The sequence below is a fragment of the Lynx rufus genome, unplaced genomic scaffold, assembly GCF_022079265.1.
Source record: "Lynx rufus isolate CCGP_SWC_20201006 ecotype Redwood Valley unplaced genomic scaffold, mLynRuf1.p SCAF_18, whole genome shotgun sequence".
In the NCBI taxonomy this organism is placed as follows: domain Eukaryota; kingdom Metazoa; phylum Chordata; class Mammalia; order Carnivora; family Felidae; genus Lynx; species Lynx rufus.
The window spans coordinates 22,017,220-22,033,949 of NW_025814832.1; the positions used below are offsets into that span (position 1 = coordinate 22,017,220).

Below are 16,730 nucleotides of genomic sequence, written 5' to 3' on the forward strand. Positions count from 1 at the left end.
TTAGGAGAAGTTTAGGGAGAGGAAATGCTTTCTCTTTTTCAATATTTTAAACACTAATTTACAACCACTTAGATTTGGAAAGTTTTTAAGTTTTTAATCGGATATGGTGTAATCATTTTCATGTCATGTTATTTATATCCTTCCTCTTTTTACAACCAGTATATCTGTCATCAGCAGACAGGGGCTGGTGGAGGTCCAGAAACCTGCCTTAAGTTAAAGAAAATAGGGAATTGAGCCTGCGATACTTCCTAACTCCTTGGTACATGTATCAGCCAAAATTATCATTCATTTTCTAGGTAGAAATTAGATTGCTAGAGCAGGAGAATATTCTATAAACATAGATACACTGAATTCAGATTTTAGCAGGGCTTTTCCCAAAGTCTCCTATCTTTCTGGGCTTGGGAAAATGTGAGATAGATGATGTTTGGGTGTCTTTGTAACCGGTCCCTAGAGATTGCTGGTTAATGACTCCGTATTGTCAGAGAGTGAGGGTGCTCAGTTTTACGTTGTTCCGACCCTTGTAGACTTTGTGTGAGCTTAATCCTCACAGCAACTTCTGAGGAGGGTTCTGTTGTCATCCTCATAGGTGAGGAAAGTGGAGGCACAGAGGCTTTTATTCACACCACAGTCAGCTAATAAGTACAAAAGCTTAGAAAAAATGTGGTAGTAAATGTTTTGGCAAGCTGAATCCAAAATTGTATTAAGAAAACAGACAAAATACATGTAATATGTTTAAATATAAAGTTCTGCATTGGGGTTCAGAAGAGTAAAAAGGGGGGCAACATGTCTGAAGAATGAAAAGTACCTAACGGTTGACCACAAACTTAGTATGAGTTACTAAACATCTTTTTATTTTTTAAGTTTATTTATTCATTTTGAGAGAGAGAGCACAAGTGGGGGATGGGCAGAGAGAGGGAGGGAGGGAGAGAATTCCAAGCAGCCTCCAAGCTGCCAATGCAGAGCCCGATGTGGGGCTCGAACTCAAAAACCATGAGATCAGGACCTGAATTGAAACCAAGAGTTGGACACTTAACTGACTGAGCCACCCGGATGCCCCTGAGTTACTGAACATATTAAGCCTCATAGAAATCCATGTGCAGGACAGGGCTGGTGATAATCCTGCCCCACTCTGGTGGACAAACAACATGTTAAAGGAACACGGACAAGGCAGAGTTAGGATGAAGGGTCTGTAAACTGGGATGTGTACAGAGCACATGCCAAGAATGATTAATTTTGAGAGGAGAAAACATAGGGCAGTAACAAAAAAAGTGGGACTGGATTATTCTATTTCCATTGGGCAAAACTACAGACTAATGGGTGATTATATACAAGGAGGCAGACTTGAGCTAGTCAGGCATGGGGAATATTTTTTCAGACAATTCATAGCTTTTGCAAAATGCAACAGCTGCTTTGTGAGGCAGTATGTTTTCTTTCACTGAAATAGTTCAAGCAAGGTGTACAAAGCAAGCTTACAGTGGTTGATTCCCATTTGTATTTCTGTCATCACTAAAATGACTATGTGCCTAATTCCTAAAGTGTTAGCAAAAAGTTGTCCTTAACATCTTCCCAAGAAACATCAAAATGCAAGTGAGTGAGAGAGATATTATCCAAAGAATTATACTAATCCTTAGTGGAATAATATGGAATAATAATTATTCCATTCTAATTCTGAAACTATTATTATAAGCAGATAACTTATTGCTGATTTATCCCATCACTGCTGTTAGTGTGGAGATCCAGGCACCAGGTGGCTCACAGGACCAGATGACCTGTGACATCTCTTTCCCAACTTTGCAGTAGACAGAATGAGAGTCAGTCTCTGCAAAGAAAAGATAAAGTGACTACATGGTATTTTGTGGTGCTTCATCAATAAATTTATCAATTCACACAAATAGAATGTTTCTTGTGTTAAAATTGAGGAAAAGGTGATGTGCATTAACTAATAATCCATTTCTTGTTTTAAAGATGGGCAGTGGGATTTGTCAAACTACCACCTGTTGGACCTTGGACGGCCTCACCATTCTATTCGGTGCATGACTGTGGTCCATGACAAAGTCTGGTGTGGCTATAGGAACAAAATCTATGTGGTTCAGCCAAAGGCTATGAAAATAGAGGTAAGTGAACCCATGCATGCTTCCGGTACTTACTGAATTCGTATTTTCTGGAGACGCTAAGACTCTAATTATTTTTAGATTCTTCAGAAACTGTTTTCTGAGTCTGTGTGTTTTAGGACACTTGAGTGATGATATTGGACGACACCTTAGCTTTCTGTGTCACTTCATCTCTCTTGCCACTTAACGACTGTGGTGGGAAGTGGTTTGTTTTGTTTTTTTAGGAAGGAGGATGCACGCATGAATTTTTTTAATTTTTATTTTTTAATTTTTATTTTTCAATTTTAATTTTTTTAAATGTTTCTATTTATTTTTGAGAGAGAGAGAGACAGAGCATGAGCAGGGGAGGGACAGAGAGAGGGGGAGACATGGAATCCGAAGCGGGCTCCAGGCTCTGAGCTGTCAGCACAGAGCCTGAAACAGGGCTTGAACCCACAAACCATGAGATCACGACCTGAGCCGAAGTTGGCCGCTCAGCCGACTGAGCCACCCAGGCACCCCCACACATGAATGTTTAAATGTGTGTCTGAATATCTATGGATACATATGTGTATGATTTGGACACAGGGTTCTTGATAGGTTTAATTTTGTGTGGGTTGTTTGGGACGAGGCTTCTCCAGGCTCCGCTGCCCCACATGTATGCAGGCAGACCCCTCTCTATGTGTCCTAGACTGAGAAATAAGATTGCAGTGGGAATTTGTTGTGAAAATAAAAACCTCTCGGCATTGCTTTCTTACAAGTTTGGCCACAATACGTAAATTCATTCTAATAATTTTTTTAAAAGGAAAACAGCAGGAAAATTTTAAGGTCAAAGTCCTTATTCCTTTGTTCCCAATCCCATTCTGTTCCCTGGAAGTCCCAAAGTTAATCACTTGGTGGGTTTCTTTACCCCCAAATCCGTTTCCTCCATGCAGGTATACACACGCACAGGCAGCATTGTAGGTTCCTTTTTGTTTAATTATAAATAAGCTCTTACTTCATGCTTTGCTTTACGACAATACAAAATCCTGAGATCAAATTCAGCCTTTTTGTTGGACTTGTTACAGAGTCCGGATATGCCAGTATTCCTTTCGCAAGTTGATCCCTACACAGTGCTGAAATCTAGCACCCGTTGTTTGTTCTTTGTTTTGTTTTGTAGTCTGGAGTAAGAAAAGTGTGTGTGTAAGAGTAATCACATTTATTTAGTAAATGCTATTTAGGCTCCTCTTTTAAAATATTCAGTCTGTCAAATTGTTGTGTAAATTAGCTCAGTTTTTAAACACGAACTCTTACATAATCAAAGTAACATTGTGATTGAACAATCTTTCCTAGAAATCATTTGACGCGCACCCCAGGAAGGAGAGCCAGGTGCGGCAGCTTGCGTGGGTGGGGGACGGAGTGTGGGTCTCCATTCGTTTGGATTCCACGCTCCGTCTCTATCATGCACATACTTATCAACACCTACAGGATGTGGACATTGAGCCTTATGTAAGCAAAATGTTAGGTAAGCTTCCAAAGCATTCTATCTTTATCGGTTGGAGAAAATGTTTTATTTTTAAATGGTCTCAGATGCTAGGTAGAGCCAATGAATAAGTTGCCTCAGGACTAGTGAGCCATTATCACTGGACATGCCAGGCAGATGCCCCATGTGCCCCGTGGTCCTTGACAGAAACTTGGGATCATTTTTGACTCCTCTCTGTTCCCCACACCTAATCCATCACTGGGAGCTGGTCAAGTCTGCCTCCAAAATACCTTAAATCAGTTACTTCTTTATCTCTACCATCACATCCCTGTAGGCCAGGCTGTCTTCCTTACCCCCCTGGATATCCATGAACCTCCTAACTGGTCTCTGTTTCTACTCCAGTCTGTTCTCTGCGTAGTAACCAATGTGCAAAGACCACCATGACATACTTATGTAATGCCAGCCACTTCCAGAATATTCCTGCCTTTAGATGAGGTGATGTTTTGTGACACCACCACGAACAACTGGTCCCATGGCCTGGACCACTCTCAAGCTCACCAAGTTCTTGCCCATTTCAGGTCCCCCACGTGTGCTATTATACTGTGCCTGAGAAGTTCTTTTTGGCCCCTTTTTACTTGGCTTTCAGGTCATAGCATACATGTCACATCCAGGACAGACCTTTCCTGATCTTCTAATTTGATTTAAGGTCCTCTTCCTACTTTTTCTTCATGGGATTATCATTATTGTGGTTGCACCAATACTATTTACTATTTGATTCTTGTTCATTGTCTCTCTCCCCGAAAGACCATAAGCCCATGAAAGGCAGGGACCATCGCTGGCTTGTTCCCTGCTGTAGCCTAATTTAGCACTCTGTGATGGTTAAGAATGTCATAAACACAAGCCAGTTTCAGGGTATACTATGACTATAGGTTAAAGATCTCTAGCTTAGAATGAATGGTCGTTAAGGCTCCTTGTAACTTCTAACACTCTGTGATCATGTTCTCGGTTCCTATAAGTAGATCCTGTGAGTGACTAAATGCTATTTGTCTTCAATGTATTATTACCTATTTATGAGTTACTCTTTCAAGTCTCAGAAAATAAGATCAGTTGTAGAAATTCCCTTCAAATGAAAAAGTACATCCCATCTCCCTACATTTTTTGTCTGTGGTACCTAAAATTTCTAAACTGCTGCAGAATTGAAGTATGTAAACAAGGAAAGAATACACGTTTTGACTAAGATTGTTTTTATCTCTGCAAGGAAATTTAAGGCAAAGCAGAACTCTTACAGCTTATAAAAACAAAGGACATTTGATTTTCCAATCTAGCAAACTCTGTTTTTGTTGAGTTGTTTTTTGTTTTATTAATTTTTTTTAAAGTTTATTTTTACTTATTCTGAGAAAGAGATATTGAGCAGGGGGAAGGGCAGAAAGGGAGACAGAATCCCAAGCAGGCTCTGCACTGTCAGCACAGAGCCCAATGTGGGGCTCCAACTCACGAACTGTTAGATGTGACCCGAGCTGAAGTCAAGAGTTGATTGCTTAACCGACTGAGCCACCTAGGTGCCCCACTGTGTTTTGTTTTATTTTGGGTTTGGTTTGGAGTTTGGATTTTGCAGCTCCCTAATTAAATCTTGTGTCCTACCTCCTGATCAACAGAATTTTCTTTCTGGATGGTAATGTGATGTCAGCCACTTTTCGAATTTTCTTTTTTCATTAACTGTGAATTATCAGACAGGTGTTGTAAAGCCCATTGAAAATGTGCTTTGATGTGCACCTTCAGGAAACATCCAACCGGCTCTGGTCGACATTCCCGTCTCTTGTGTTAATCCAGCCATTCTGTGAGGGACTTGGAACCGAAAACATCATTTGCTCTAGTTTCTCAATAAAAAATTTCCCCCCTGCTCTACAGGTACTGGAAAACTGGGCTTCTCGTTTGTGAGGATCACAGCTCTTATGGTGTCTTGCAATCGTTTGTGGGTGGGGACAGGAAATGGTGTCATTATCTCCATCCCATTGACAGAAAGTAAGTATATTTTTAGCTGAATGCCACAGTACACACAGAAGAGTTGCAGGAGGTAGTTGTGTCCAGAATTCAGGCAGAAGGAATGGTTTTGGCATTGACAAATCTGTGGTAATTCAGAAAATCAAGCCGGTGACAAAGACCTAACTATTGTCCTTTCGTGACTTACACAAAACTTATAAACTGTAGCAAATACCAGTGTCCCTGCATCGGGACCAACATTTGTAACTAAACACGTTGCATTGCAAGAAGCTCCTTTTCTCAATTCAGGAATCCCAGTCCTATTTCCTCCTTTAGAAAAAGGTTCGAGTCCGGCTTTCTTCCAGTGTTAATACATCAATATCCGGAACCAGTGCCTAGAATCATTCTGGTGTTTCATCTCTCCAGCTGTTACTTTACTTCTACTCGGTTTATATGAGGTTTAGAAAATGTTGTGGGAAGTTTCTAAGGTCAGCAAGCAAGCACTTATGCTGGAGACAAGCCTTCTCTCCTGTATGTGTAAATGGTGTGAACAAAATGTACATTGTATGTTTTTTAGATTATGTTTCATTATTGTTACTTTTGTGAACAAAGTATATACATTGTATGTTTTTCATATTATGTTCCATTACATTGATTATTCATCCAATGAGCATTTTTGTGTTACAGAATTCATGGGCAGGGAATGTTTTGAAAACAAGTGCCCTAAGTCCACACACTAACATCCCAGAATTTCCCTACCTTTCTTCAGGGGGCAGACAGGAGGTGTGGAAGGTGGTCTATCTGGAGCTTTTGAAGAACCTTAATTCTTTTTTGTTTTCTTTTTCTTTTTTGTTTCTTTTTACTTATTTTGAGAGAGAGAGAGATAGAGAGCAAGAGGGGGAGGGGCAGAGAGAGAGGGAGACAGAATCCCAAGCAAGCTCTGCACCATCGTTACAGAATGCAAGATCATGACCTGAGCTGAAGAGTCGGCCACTTAACCGACTGAGCCATACACGTGCCTCTGAAGAATCTAAATTCTTAATCCCAGCAGTCTTTTCTGTAATTACTTATAAACCTACATGAGTTTGGGGCGCCTGGGTGGCGCAGTCGGTTGGGCGTCCGACTTCAGCCAGGTCACGATCTCGCGGTCTGTGAGTTCGAGCCCCGCGTCGGGCTCTGGGCTGATGGCTCAGAGCCTGGAGCCTGTTTCCGATTCTGTGCCTCCCTCTCTCTCTGCCCCTCACCCGTTCATGCTCTGTCTCTCTCTGTCCCAAAAATAAATAAACGTTGAAAAAAAAAAAAAATTTAAACCTACATGAGTTCATTTCAGTTCTTTGTAAAAGAGAGTTCCATTTTAGCAAAGCCATTTGAACAAGATTTCTTCTTCTTTGTTTTAAATGTTTATTTAGTTTTAGTTTTGAGAGAGAGAGTGAGCAGGGGAGGGGCAGAGAGGGGATGGGGAACAGAGCATCTGAAGCAGGCTCTATGCTGACAGCAGCAAGCCCAATGCAGGGCTTGAACCCACGAACCATGAGATCGTGACCTGAGCTGTCAAAGTTGGACGTTCAATCGGCTGAGCCACCCAGGTGCCGCTTGAACAGGATTTCTTAAAGGAAAAGGGGAAATAATAGCATTTAGAAAGTGCTTTCTGTTAAGTTGTTCTTTGAAATTGCTTTATAATTAAGAAAAGCAAAATCCCAGTAAATCAAATTGTCCTTTTTGAGCAGAGATATTCTACAGAGGCTTTGGTAAGAACTTTTCATGTTGGTATTATACCAAACTGGACTTTGTTAGTGTAGTCAGGGGCTTGGAGTGCCAAGCTGGCAGCTGGAAGAGAAGCCGCGAGAGTGGAGGCTCATGGTGGTGTTGTCCCCTGCCGTGCGCCTCTCCATGTCCCTTTCCTCCTCTCTCACTGTAGCCGTAATCCTCCACCAGGGACGCTTACTGGGGCTGAGGGGTAAGTGCAGATCCTGAACCCAGCTCTTCTTCCTGGCTTCTGATGGCCACTGGGAGGCTGTCCTCTGGCTCTAGATGCCCTCTTGAATGTTCTTAAATGCCATCCACTCACAGTCACTGCATCGCAGCAGGTGTCCTGTCCGTTTTGTTTTTTAATATTTGTTACACGGCCACCAAACTACTGCTCAGCGGCTTAGTGTATTTATCATCTTTTGTTGCAGCTGAACTTTCTTTCGGACTTTGTTTTCCTTCCAGTAAAAACACGAAACATCTCTTAAAACTGTCATTAATCTCCATTGTTTACTCTTGTTACCAGCCATGTTTCTTTCATTCACTTACTGGCCCATGGAATGGGGATGTTTTGTGAGTCTGGTTGTCCTAAAATAATGCAGCAAACCACCAGTCTGGTATAAATAAAAGCCACCTTATTGTCGTGGCTGGATCCTTTAAACACAGCTTTTTACCACCCACCCCCCACCCCCCACCCCCCAAGAGAGATATTCTTACCACAGGGGAGAAAAATCAGAAGGTAGACTATGAAATTTTTATTGAAAAATATACAAATTTACTTTAAACGGTGTAACTGGTTAGTCTTCTAAAATGGGGATTAAAAAAACAACAACATAAAATAGACATCCCTAAGATTCAAATCTGGGTTTTTTTTAAATGTTGCCTTTTTTTTTTTTTAATTAATAGATATGTTTAAAAAGTAAGCTTAGTTATTGCTAGACTGGCAAAATCCCCTACTCCATTTACTGAGGTACTTAAAAATAACTAGCATGCTATATTATCTTTTTTTTCCCAGCTTTGTCTTGAGTTGGCATTGCTGCCCTTGTTTTTATCTCAACTGGCTGTAGCTTTTAGATAATATCATAAGGATTAACCAGTAACATCCTGCATCATCACTGTTTCCTAGGGGGAAATATTTGGTATTTGGTTTTTCTGTTGCAGCAAATAAAACCTCAGGAGCACCAGGAAATCGTCCTGGAAGTGTAATCCGCGTATATGGTGATGAAAACAGCGATAAAGTGACTCCAGGGACATTTATACCCTATTGTTCAATGGCACATGCCCAGCTTTGCTTCCACGGGCACCGGGACGCAGTGAAATTCTTTGTGGCAGTCCCAGGTGGGTTAGATTATTCTGTCGAGAAGTTGCATGTAATCATCTCTTCTATCCCTTGGTCCACTATCTAGTCTAATGCTAAGTACTGGTATTACAGATAATTCCAATATATTATATGAAAAGTTGTATAATTGGAGGTTTTTTATAATGGATAAAGCACTATAGGGGTATTTGAATGAAATTGCTTTGGAATCTCTCCTCTCTCCCCCAAGACGAACTTGTTGATTTTCATGTAAGAGACGTGCTTGCTTTTGAAAAGCAGCGGTACTATTTTGTCACCGCAGGGTTCCAGAAATGGTCCTGGCCGAATAAAGGAGATGGCTAGAAGGAAGCCCCTGTCATCAGAATTGTGTACAGGAAGGGATGGAGAACACACTCGGGTGCCTGTAGCACTATTGTGGCAAAGAGCAGCAGGCTAGGGGTCCCTGCCTTGCTGCTCACGTAGTTCTCTTGAGCAGGTCACTTAACCTCTGTGACTGGTCCTCATTTCCTTTTTTTTTTTAAACTTTTTTTTTTTTTTAACGTTTATTTATTATTGAGAGACAGACATGGAGCGTGAGCAGGGGAGGGGAAGAGAGAGGGGGAGACACAGAATCAGAAGCAGGCTCCAGGCTCTGAGCTGTCAGCACAGAGCCTGACGCGGGGCTCGAACTCACAGACTGTGAGATCATGACCTGGGCCGAAGTCCGTCGCTTAACCAACTGAGCCACCCAGGCGCCCCCTTTTTTAAGAATTTTTTTAACGTTTATTTCTTTTTGAGAGAGAGAGAAAGACAAAGCACAAGCAGGGGATGGGCAGAGAAAGAGGGAGACACAGAATCTGAAGCAGGCTCCGGGCTCTGAGCTGTCAGCACAGAGTCCCAACGTGGGGCTCGAACTCACAAACAAGGAGATCGTGACCTGAGCCGAAATTGGACCCTCGACCAACTGAGCCCCCCAGGTGCTCCTCTGGTCCTCATTTCCTAAGTGGATGTGACTGATCTCTGCTCTGCTGACCTCACTTGTGGTGAAAATTAATGGAAGTGCTCTAGAACTATAAAGCACCATGTAGGTGAGAGGCGTAGTGGTGATATCCGGTGACAAATGTTCTGTCCACTGACGATACTAAACTGATGTGACTGACCACCTGCAAGCAGGACCCACGCCTGGAAGTTTTCCCCCTAGGGTTTCTGTCCCATTTCATGCTCAAAGATTCGACCTTACAACTTAAACTTTAGAGTAAATGGCACATGTACTAGTAATTTATTTGCCTAATCTAAATTACAAATAAGATGTATTTTTCTTAAATATGAGAGGAAAACCATATTAATTATGAATATCCAAACTCATAGCACTTAAGTTGAAGGCCTTTTCCAGTGTCTTACACAAATTCACATGTACCTTTTCTGGAGCCCCTCAGATCAAACGATGTAGATTGTAATACTCTGAAGCAGGCAGCTAAGACCTGCCTGGCCATACACAGGTCTCATAATGGATTTGGATCCATTCCTGCTTTGGCGCAAAATGGCTCTACTTAGATTTTCAAATTGGGTCCTTATGACTCTTATAGGTGTTTTCTGATCACGTCGAGGCTTCTGGCATTCCCAATACTTTGGTTGTATCACAATATATTTACCTTTTTATTCAACTTTCTGAAAATATTCAGAGAAAATGAGCCTTCCCCCACCCCAGTCCGTGATAAGTAATAGTCACTTCTTTTCTGGCACAAATAGGTCAAGTCGTCAGTCCACAAAGTGGCAGTGGTGGCACAGATCTAACAGGTGACAGAGCAGGGCCATCTGCACAGGAGCCTGGCAGCCAGACGCCCTTGAAGTCTATGCTCGTCATCAGTGGAGGAGAGGGCTACATTGACTTCCGAATGGGTAAGTCGTTGGGTTCTGGGAGCTCGGTTTCCATTGTGTTCTGTAACCCCGTGCTGCCAGCACGGAGCCCGACACGGGGCTCAGACTCTCCAACCATGAGAGCATGGCCTGAGCCAAAGTCCACAATTGAACATTTAACCGGCTGAGCCACCCAGGCACCCCTAGCATAACGTTTTTAAATGTAAAAACCAGACCAGAGTTTTTATGTTCTTAGATTGTGTCTTGAGCCTTTTAAAGCATGCCCCAGCACACAGTTTGACCTTGCTGTGGAAGGAGGTGGGTAAAGGAGAGTCTGGCCTGCAGAGAAACATGCAAACCTTGAGGTGCTTTTCCGCTGTCCCTGTTCCCGGCTGATGGTAGTGATGTTTTCTTTGCCCCGCTGACGTTCAGGGAGGATACGTGACAGAACTACAGCAGGTCGGCGGTGTGTCTTGGCCCCTGAGGCCAGAAGTAGGGGGGGTTCCGCCAAAGAGCCTGTGCCATGAGACCGGTTGTTCAGCTGGTTAGAATAGCCCTGCTCTGCTGCAGCAACACCGCTCATGCACCTTTGCTTTTGTTTTTGTTTTTTTTATTTTCTTTACACGTTTGTTTATTTTTGAGAGAGAGACAGAGCGTGAGTAAGGGAGGGGCAGAGAAGGAGGGAGACACAGAATCGGAAGCGGGCTCCAGGCCCTCCGCTGTCAGCTCAGAACCTGACTCGGGGCTTGAACTCAGAAACCGTGAGATCGTGACCTGAGCTGAAGTCAGGCGCTTAACCGACCGAGCCCCCCAGGCGCCCCCTGATGATGCACCTTTGCAGAGAGGAGTATGGTTTGCTTGCACGGGGCCTTGGAGAGCAGTGTCTTTGATCAGGACCTCATTTCTCGAGTTCACTTAGCTATTTCTGGGAGAACCTATAGCCTGTCTGTGACTTCAGTCTCATTTCTTCATCACCACACTGTCCGCTCACTACTTGTCCTAAACTTGACAATCATGGGTTGAAGAAGCTCAGTGTCGGGGCACCCCGCTGGCTCAGTCGGTAGAGCGTGCGACTCTTGATCTCAGGGCTGCGAGCTCAAGCCCCATGTTGGGTGTAGAGATTGCTTAAAAATAAAATCTTAAAAACAGAAAAAAACCCAAAAACTCAGTATCTCAGTACAGTGAGTGGCGAATCTGCTGTCTCCTACTGCTAGGAGTATGTGAAACAGTTTCTGTTTCTGTGTGCTCTTATGGGTTGTCTCTGATTGGAGAGCTTTACTGTCACCGACGACAAGCAGGGGTTGCTTGGATGTAGCTAGTTTGGTGTGTGGGCGCTATCTCCACGCTTTCACATTTATAGTCCCATCTAGTCTCACTTCTCAGTTTGAAATAAATGAGAGTAGACCCTGTCCCTTTGGATCGACAGAGGGTTGGATGGCTTTGACTTCTTGGCTTCTCTTCATTTCTGTTAATGTCAGCGTGCAGACGTATTGGGGTCAGTTTCCAATGTAGTACAGTGAACTCACTTTTATCCTTGTGGTCTGAAAAATGAATTCGCCTTTTTAGAAGTCGGGCGAGTGAAGGTTCTGACCCAGGGTATTTCTTGTACTGTGTGCTCTGGAAGGGGAGTCAGCTGGGTTTTGTGCACACTGTTCACAGACCTGTACATGGGCTTGCGTGTTCCATGCTCCACCTAACCCGAGTCTCCTTATCGCCCCCCAGGTGATGAAGGTGGAGAATCAGAACTTCTTGGAGAGGATCTTCCACTTGAACCTTCTGTCGCCAAAGCAGAAAGGAGTCACCTGATAGTGTGGCAAGTGCTGTATGGCAATGAGTGAGCACATAGGAAACCGGTGGAGACAGGGAAGCTGTCTCTTCTGCATGGTTTATTTTCCCTTTCCCCTTAATTTAATGCTCTCTTTGTGAAATCAGTTTCACCACATAATGTGTGAGCATTTTTTTTTTCCTGTTAACTTTCTATCACAAGACCTGTCCTTCCCGTAACAATACAGGAACTAGCTGTTTTACTGCACCAGTGTTCCAGGCGATTTCAGTACGTTATGAACAAATCAAAGAATGTTTACTCTCTGCAAACTGAATTCTAGGAAGCAATCCAGATGTGGTTCACTCTGCCACAGCTGATGTCACTCACTTCGTTTGATGGGGTCACTTTTGAGCTGTCGCTAATAATGGAATCCATGGGAACACTTGATAAGTGGAACTATACCATTTGGTACAATTATAGTCTTCCCCGTGTATTATAAAATTGACACAAACTAGTATCAGGTGGATTATCAGGAGGTCTCTAAGTGTCCCAGGGGGCTAAAAGCTAATTGTAAATTACTTTCACTTTCAAATCTGACAAATCTTGTTTATATATGGTATATAAAACCTGGTTTTCATCAGATTGGGGGGGGGTTTTATATTGAAGAAATTAAGACTACACTATTTAAATAAAAGATTCCTGTTTCTGACTTACTAGAGCTCTACAGTTTATGAGGCCTGCTCTCTGGATATTGTGATGATGATTCTTTCTGAGACTAGTCTCCCTCGTTTTCATACTGACGTGTCGGAAAGGGTTATCGTTGATACGGCTCAGAAGATCGCTTCAGCAGTGGGAGGATTTGTCTTTAAGGAAATTGTGTTTTGGGTTCCTGTATCAATGGATGGTGGTGGTTGGTGAAGGTTTCTCCAGGTAAAACATTCACCTGTTCACCAGTGGTGCTGGGACTGCTCTTGCCGGTTCACAAGAGTAAAGCAGCAGCCGTGATACAGTGGCCTGTGAACTGAAGGAGGGATTTGATTAGAAACAGTATTTTCTCTGGTTCTGTGTAGAACTACAGAACAACTAGCACTTGATATTTTGTATGTAAGTGACACCTTGAAGCTTTTGTGCCCTTTTGAGATGAAAATGCCACCAGCAAAGAGGAAGGCGATGAAGGGGAAGAAGACAAGGCCAAGATACCGTAAAGTGAGAGTTGACATGTTTATCTTTTTACTCATGACACCCATTTCAAAAGCTGAGTCCGGGTTTCACGGATTTTCTTGTTTAATAAGTTTTTAAAGACTATCACGCTGCAGTTCTCCCCCTCTCGAGCTTCTTGAAAAAATGCGTGATTTACCATTTCTTTAAGCAAAGCTAAATAGAAATTTCAGTGTTATTTTAAAAATATAAACCTGTTGAATAAGGGCCCCCGATCCCTAGAAGGACTGCTTGAAGAAAAAGTAAGCAAACACAGGACTCAGACTGTGTAAGTGGTCTGAAGCACCGGGTGTTGGTTGTTTCTGAGCTGCCACGCAGAGGTATTTGTAAAAAGCGTGCCGCTGTCCTCAAGCATCTACGTGATTCAGCTAATTGATAAATACGTGGGATTTAATGAGCCGGAGGCAGCCTTTGGATCCACTGGGCCACGATGTGTCTGTGAGCACATCGTGTACACGATGAAGCGGTGGCCACCTCAGATGGTCAGGAGAAAGGAACCCCCTTTGGCAAAAGCTGCGGTGAAAGGCTGATTTTTTTTGCTCGAGATACGTAGTCACTTTTTCAAGGCACCAAAACTTAGGCCCCCTTTTCATAGTGTTCAGCTATATTTTTATTTTAAATCTGAGCCACTTTGGGCACTACCTAAAAAAATCCCCACGTCGTTACAACATTTTTGGGGAGGAATTGTATAATTTCACAAAAAGGAGACACCAAAGTGTTTGGGAATTTTAATCCCAAGAAATAAACATCCCAGAGTCAGACCCCACTTGCTGTTCAGTTTGTACACGTTTGTGTGATCAAATGTAATTTAGGAAATCAGGAGTTAAAAGATGAAAAATGCGTACATGTTACAGTGGTTCTAATTGTTCTTACTGGCTTTAGTGTAGGGGTGTAGCTATTTTATCTAAAGCCGTCAGATTATCTGTGGCCCTGTTCATTAACATCAGGGACTAGAGAGAGTACAGAAATGCTTGTACAATTTGTTTTAAGGGCTTGTCCTTATATAATTGTAATATCGTTTAGGTATCTTCTGCAGATCACTTTACTCCCCTCCCCCTCCCTTTCCCCAACAATAGGTTTATATTCTTGTAACGTTCACTTTGGTCAAGGTGGTAACATTCACTTTGGTAAGAACCAAAATGTAAGCTTCTTGCGAGCAGGGAAGCGTTGGTGCACACTGCCTATAGCTTCCAACTCGAGGGTAGAGAAGAGGCTCGAATACCTCGGGTTGGTCTCTCCATGTAAAAAATACATGTATTGCCCCTGTTGGAAGAAATAAGGGATACCCGAGAGTTTTCTCATTTTGTTATGCGTGGGTTATGTATGAGGTTGAACCATGTGAAGTTGCCGACGCTCGACCATTGCTAATCTACACAAATGTCAGTATCACATACCCCAACCCGATGCTTACTATGAAATGCAGGTTAAAATCCCTGGGAGGCAAAGGGAGAATGTTCTTGAAGAACTACACCATTTTGAGAGTGTTTGTCTCCAACCTGTGTGGATCTACATTTTTTAAACAGGAAGGGATATCTTAATAGATGCAGCTTGTTGAGAGTGTAAAACATTTTGAGCACAAAGTATGCAGCACATAACTTTTCAAACGAAGTGTGTTTGCATAGAAAAGATGAAAATACATTCTCTCAGTTGCTGTATTGTTCATTTCTTGTAAAGGTCTTACTACATTTGAGAATAGACCCTTTAACATAGGCTGCCTTAGTAACAAAACAAAGCAAAACAATTGTCTCATAATATTAACTGTCCTAAAGAATGTGCGTCTTTCTTGCAAATGCTGTGGAACTGAATATTTATTTCCTTGTGAGTATTATGACCGTTACCAAAGGACTCCACCAGATTTAGGGCTCTTCTTAATTGATCATGTTGAGAAAGGGACTCGTTTGGCCCCCGTTTGTAACATGGGAAGAGTAGAGAAGAGAGAATTAAATGTGGAAATCATCAGTGCTTTTCTAACAGGGTGACGCTGTTTTGTAACACTAAATGTCTTCTTCTTTCTCTTAAAAAATTAAGTTTTTATTATTAATTTTGTCGTACATTTCTCAATATATTTGAATATATTTTAACCATTTTATGTTCTGAATTTGTTTTTTTGTCCTAGACATTTTATCCAGACTTTTACTGGCCTCTATAATCTGAGAAATGGGTTCTAGAGTGTCCCACTTGTTGTCTCTTAGAGGCTGAGGCTTCATTTCTATGAGCAAAAAGCTCACTTAGCAATGTAGTTATTTCGGTATTTATTTCTATTATGGAATCCCTGGGGTTCGGAATGTAACTTTGTACATGAAATATATATAAATATGTATATGAAACACGTATGAGGTCCAGTGTATTTTGTTTTGTTTTTGCCTTTCCTAGGGGTCTGGACTTGGTTTTTATTCAACAGTCTAATCATCTCCCCCCATCACACAGGGCATTTCTGAGGGTGAGGACTGTCACCCTTTGACACTGACTGAAGGTGAGCAGTGGGGAATGCAGGAAGAACATGTCTCCTCGGCTCACATGTTCAAATGAGATGTGAGTAATAGACAATAGGGCTTTCTAGAAATGTGGGCGTGCTGAGTAACAACCCACGCATGATACAAGGCATACCATTTGCCAGGTTGACTCAGTAACGAGAGGCAGGCTGTAATGTAGATGTTAATAATACAGTGTGCTTACTTGTGACCCATTTGCTTGGGAGAGACTCTGGAAGGAAGGATGATTATAAAACTAATCATGTGGTAGCACGATGTGAACCCACATTCAGTGCAGTGGTATTCAGTCCAATCCGGCCTATTTTGTTTACAAGAAACGTGGGGTTCTGACGTGACGGTAAAAGTAGCCCCGATCAGCATATTAACAGGACAGTTCACTCGGTGAAGGCACAGCCGTCCATCCAGTTGAGGTTGGATGCCCTGGAGTATAACTAATAGCCTGGCTCATTCCTGCTTGACAGGACCTTCCCCAACTGCCCCTCAGTCCTCCGGGGCCTGCCAAGTCATTGTTTTGGAAACTGATGAATTCTTTTCAGCCTCATTCAGTCATTTTACTGAGCCAGCCAGGCTTCAGGTGAGAAGCCAGGGGAGCAGCACAGGAAAGGACACGTTCATTGTAGTTTTTTGTTGGGGGAACGGGACTGGAACACTGTCCTCAGCACGGGAACTGTGGCCGGCAGTCCCACCCTGTGGGGAAACTGTCTTTCGGGCCCTCGTGGAGAGAGACTGCTTAAGCCCCCGAGCTCGCCCTCACCAGGCCCCCAGGCTTCTCCCATTCTGTGTAGGCAGGAGAGCCCTGGTGACCACAAAGGGCACGGGCTTA

The 16,730-nt window shown here is 42.7% G+C and overlaps 1 protein-coding gene across 1 annotated transcript in view; it reads left to right on the top strand.

The window, feature by feature from the left end:
• The window catches only part of SPAG9 (sperm associated antigen 9), a 133,418-nt gene extending 117,670 nt beyond the window's left edge, over window positions 1-15,748 (top strand). Inside the window, exons 24-29 of the mRNA XM_047081026.1 lie at window positions 1,966-2,114; window positions 3,423-3,594; window positions 5,461-5,574; window positions 8,440-8,616; window positions 10,325-10,474; window positions 12,155-15,748. Of these exons, the coding sequence (XP_046936982.1) occupies window positions 1,966-2,114; window positions 3,423-3,594; window positions 5,461-5,574; window positions 8,440-8,616; window positions 10,325-10,474; window positions 12,155-12,270 (878 nt within the window). The 3' untranslated portion in view covers window positions 12,271-15,748. The remainder of the gene's footprint in view (window positions 1-1,965; window positions 2,115-3,422; window positions 3,595-5,460; window positions 5,575-8,439; window positions 8,617-10,324; window positions 10,475-12,154) is intronic.
• The last annotated feature ends 982 nt before the right edge of the window (window positions 15,749-16,730 follow it).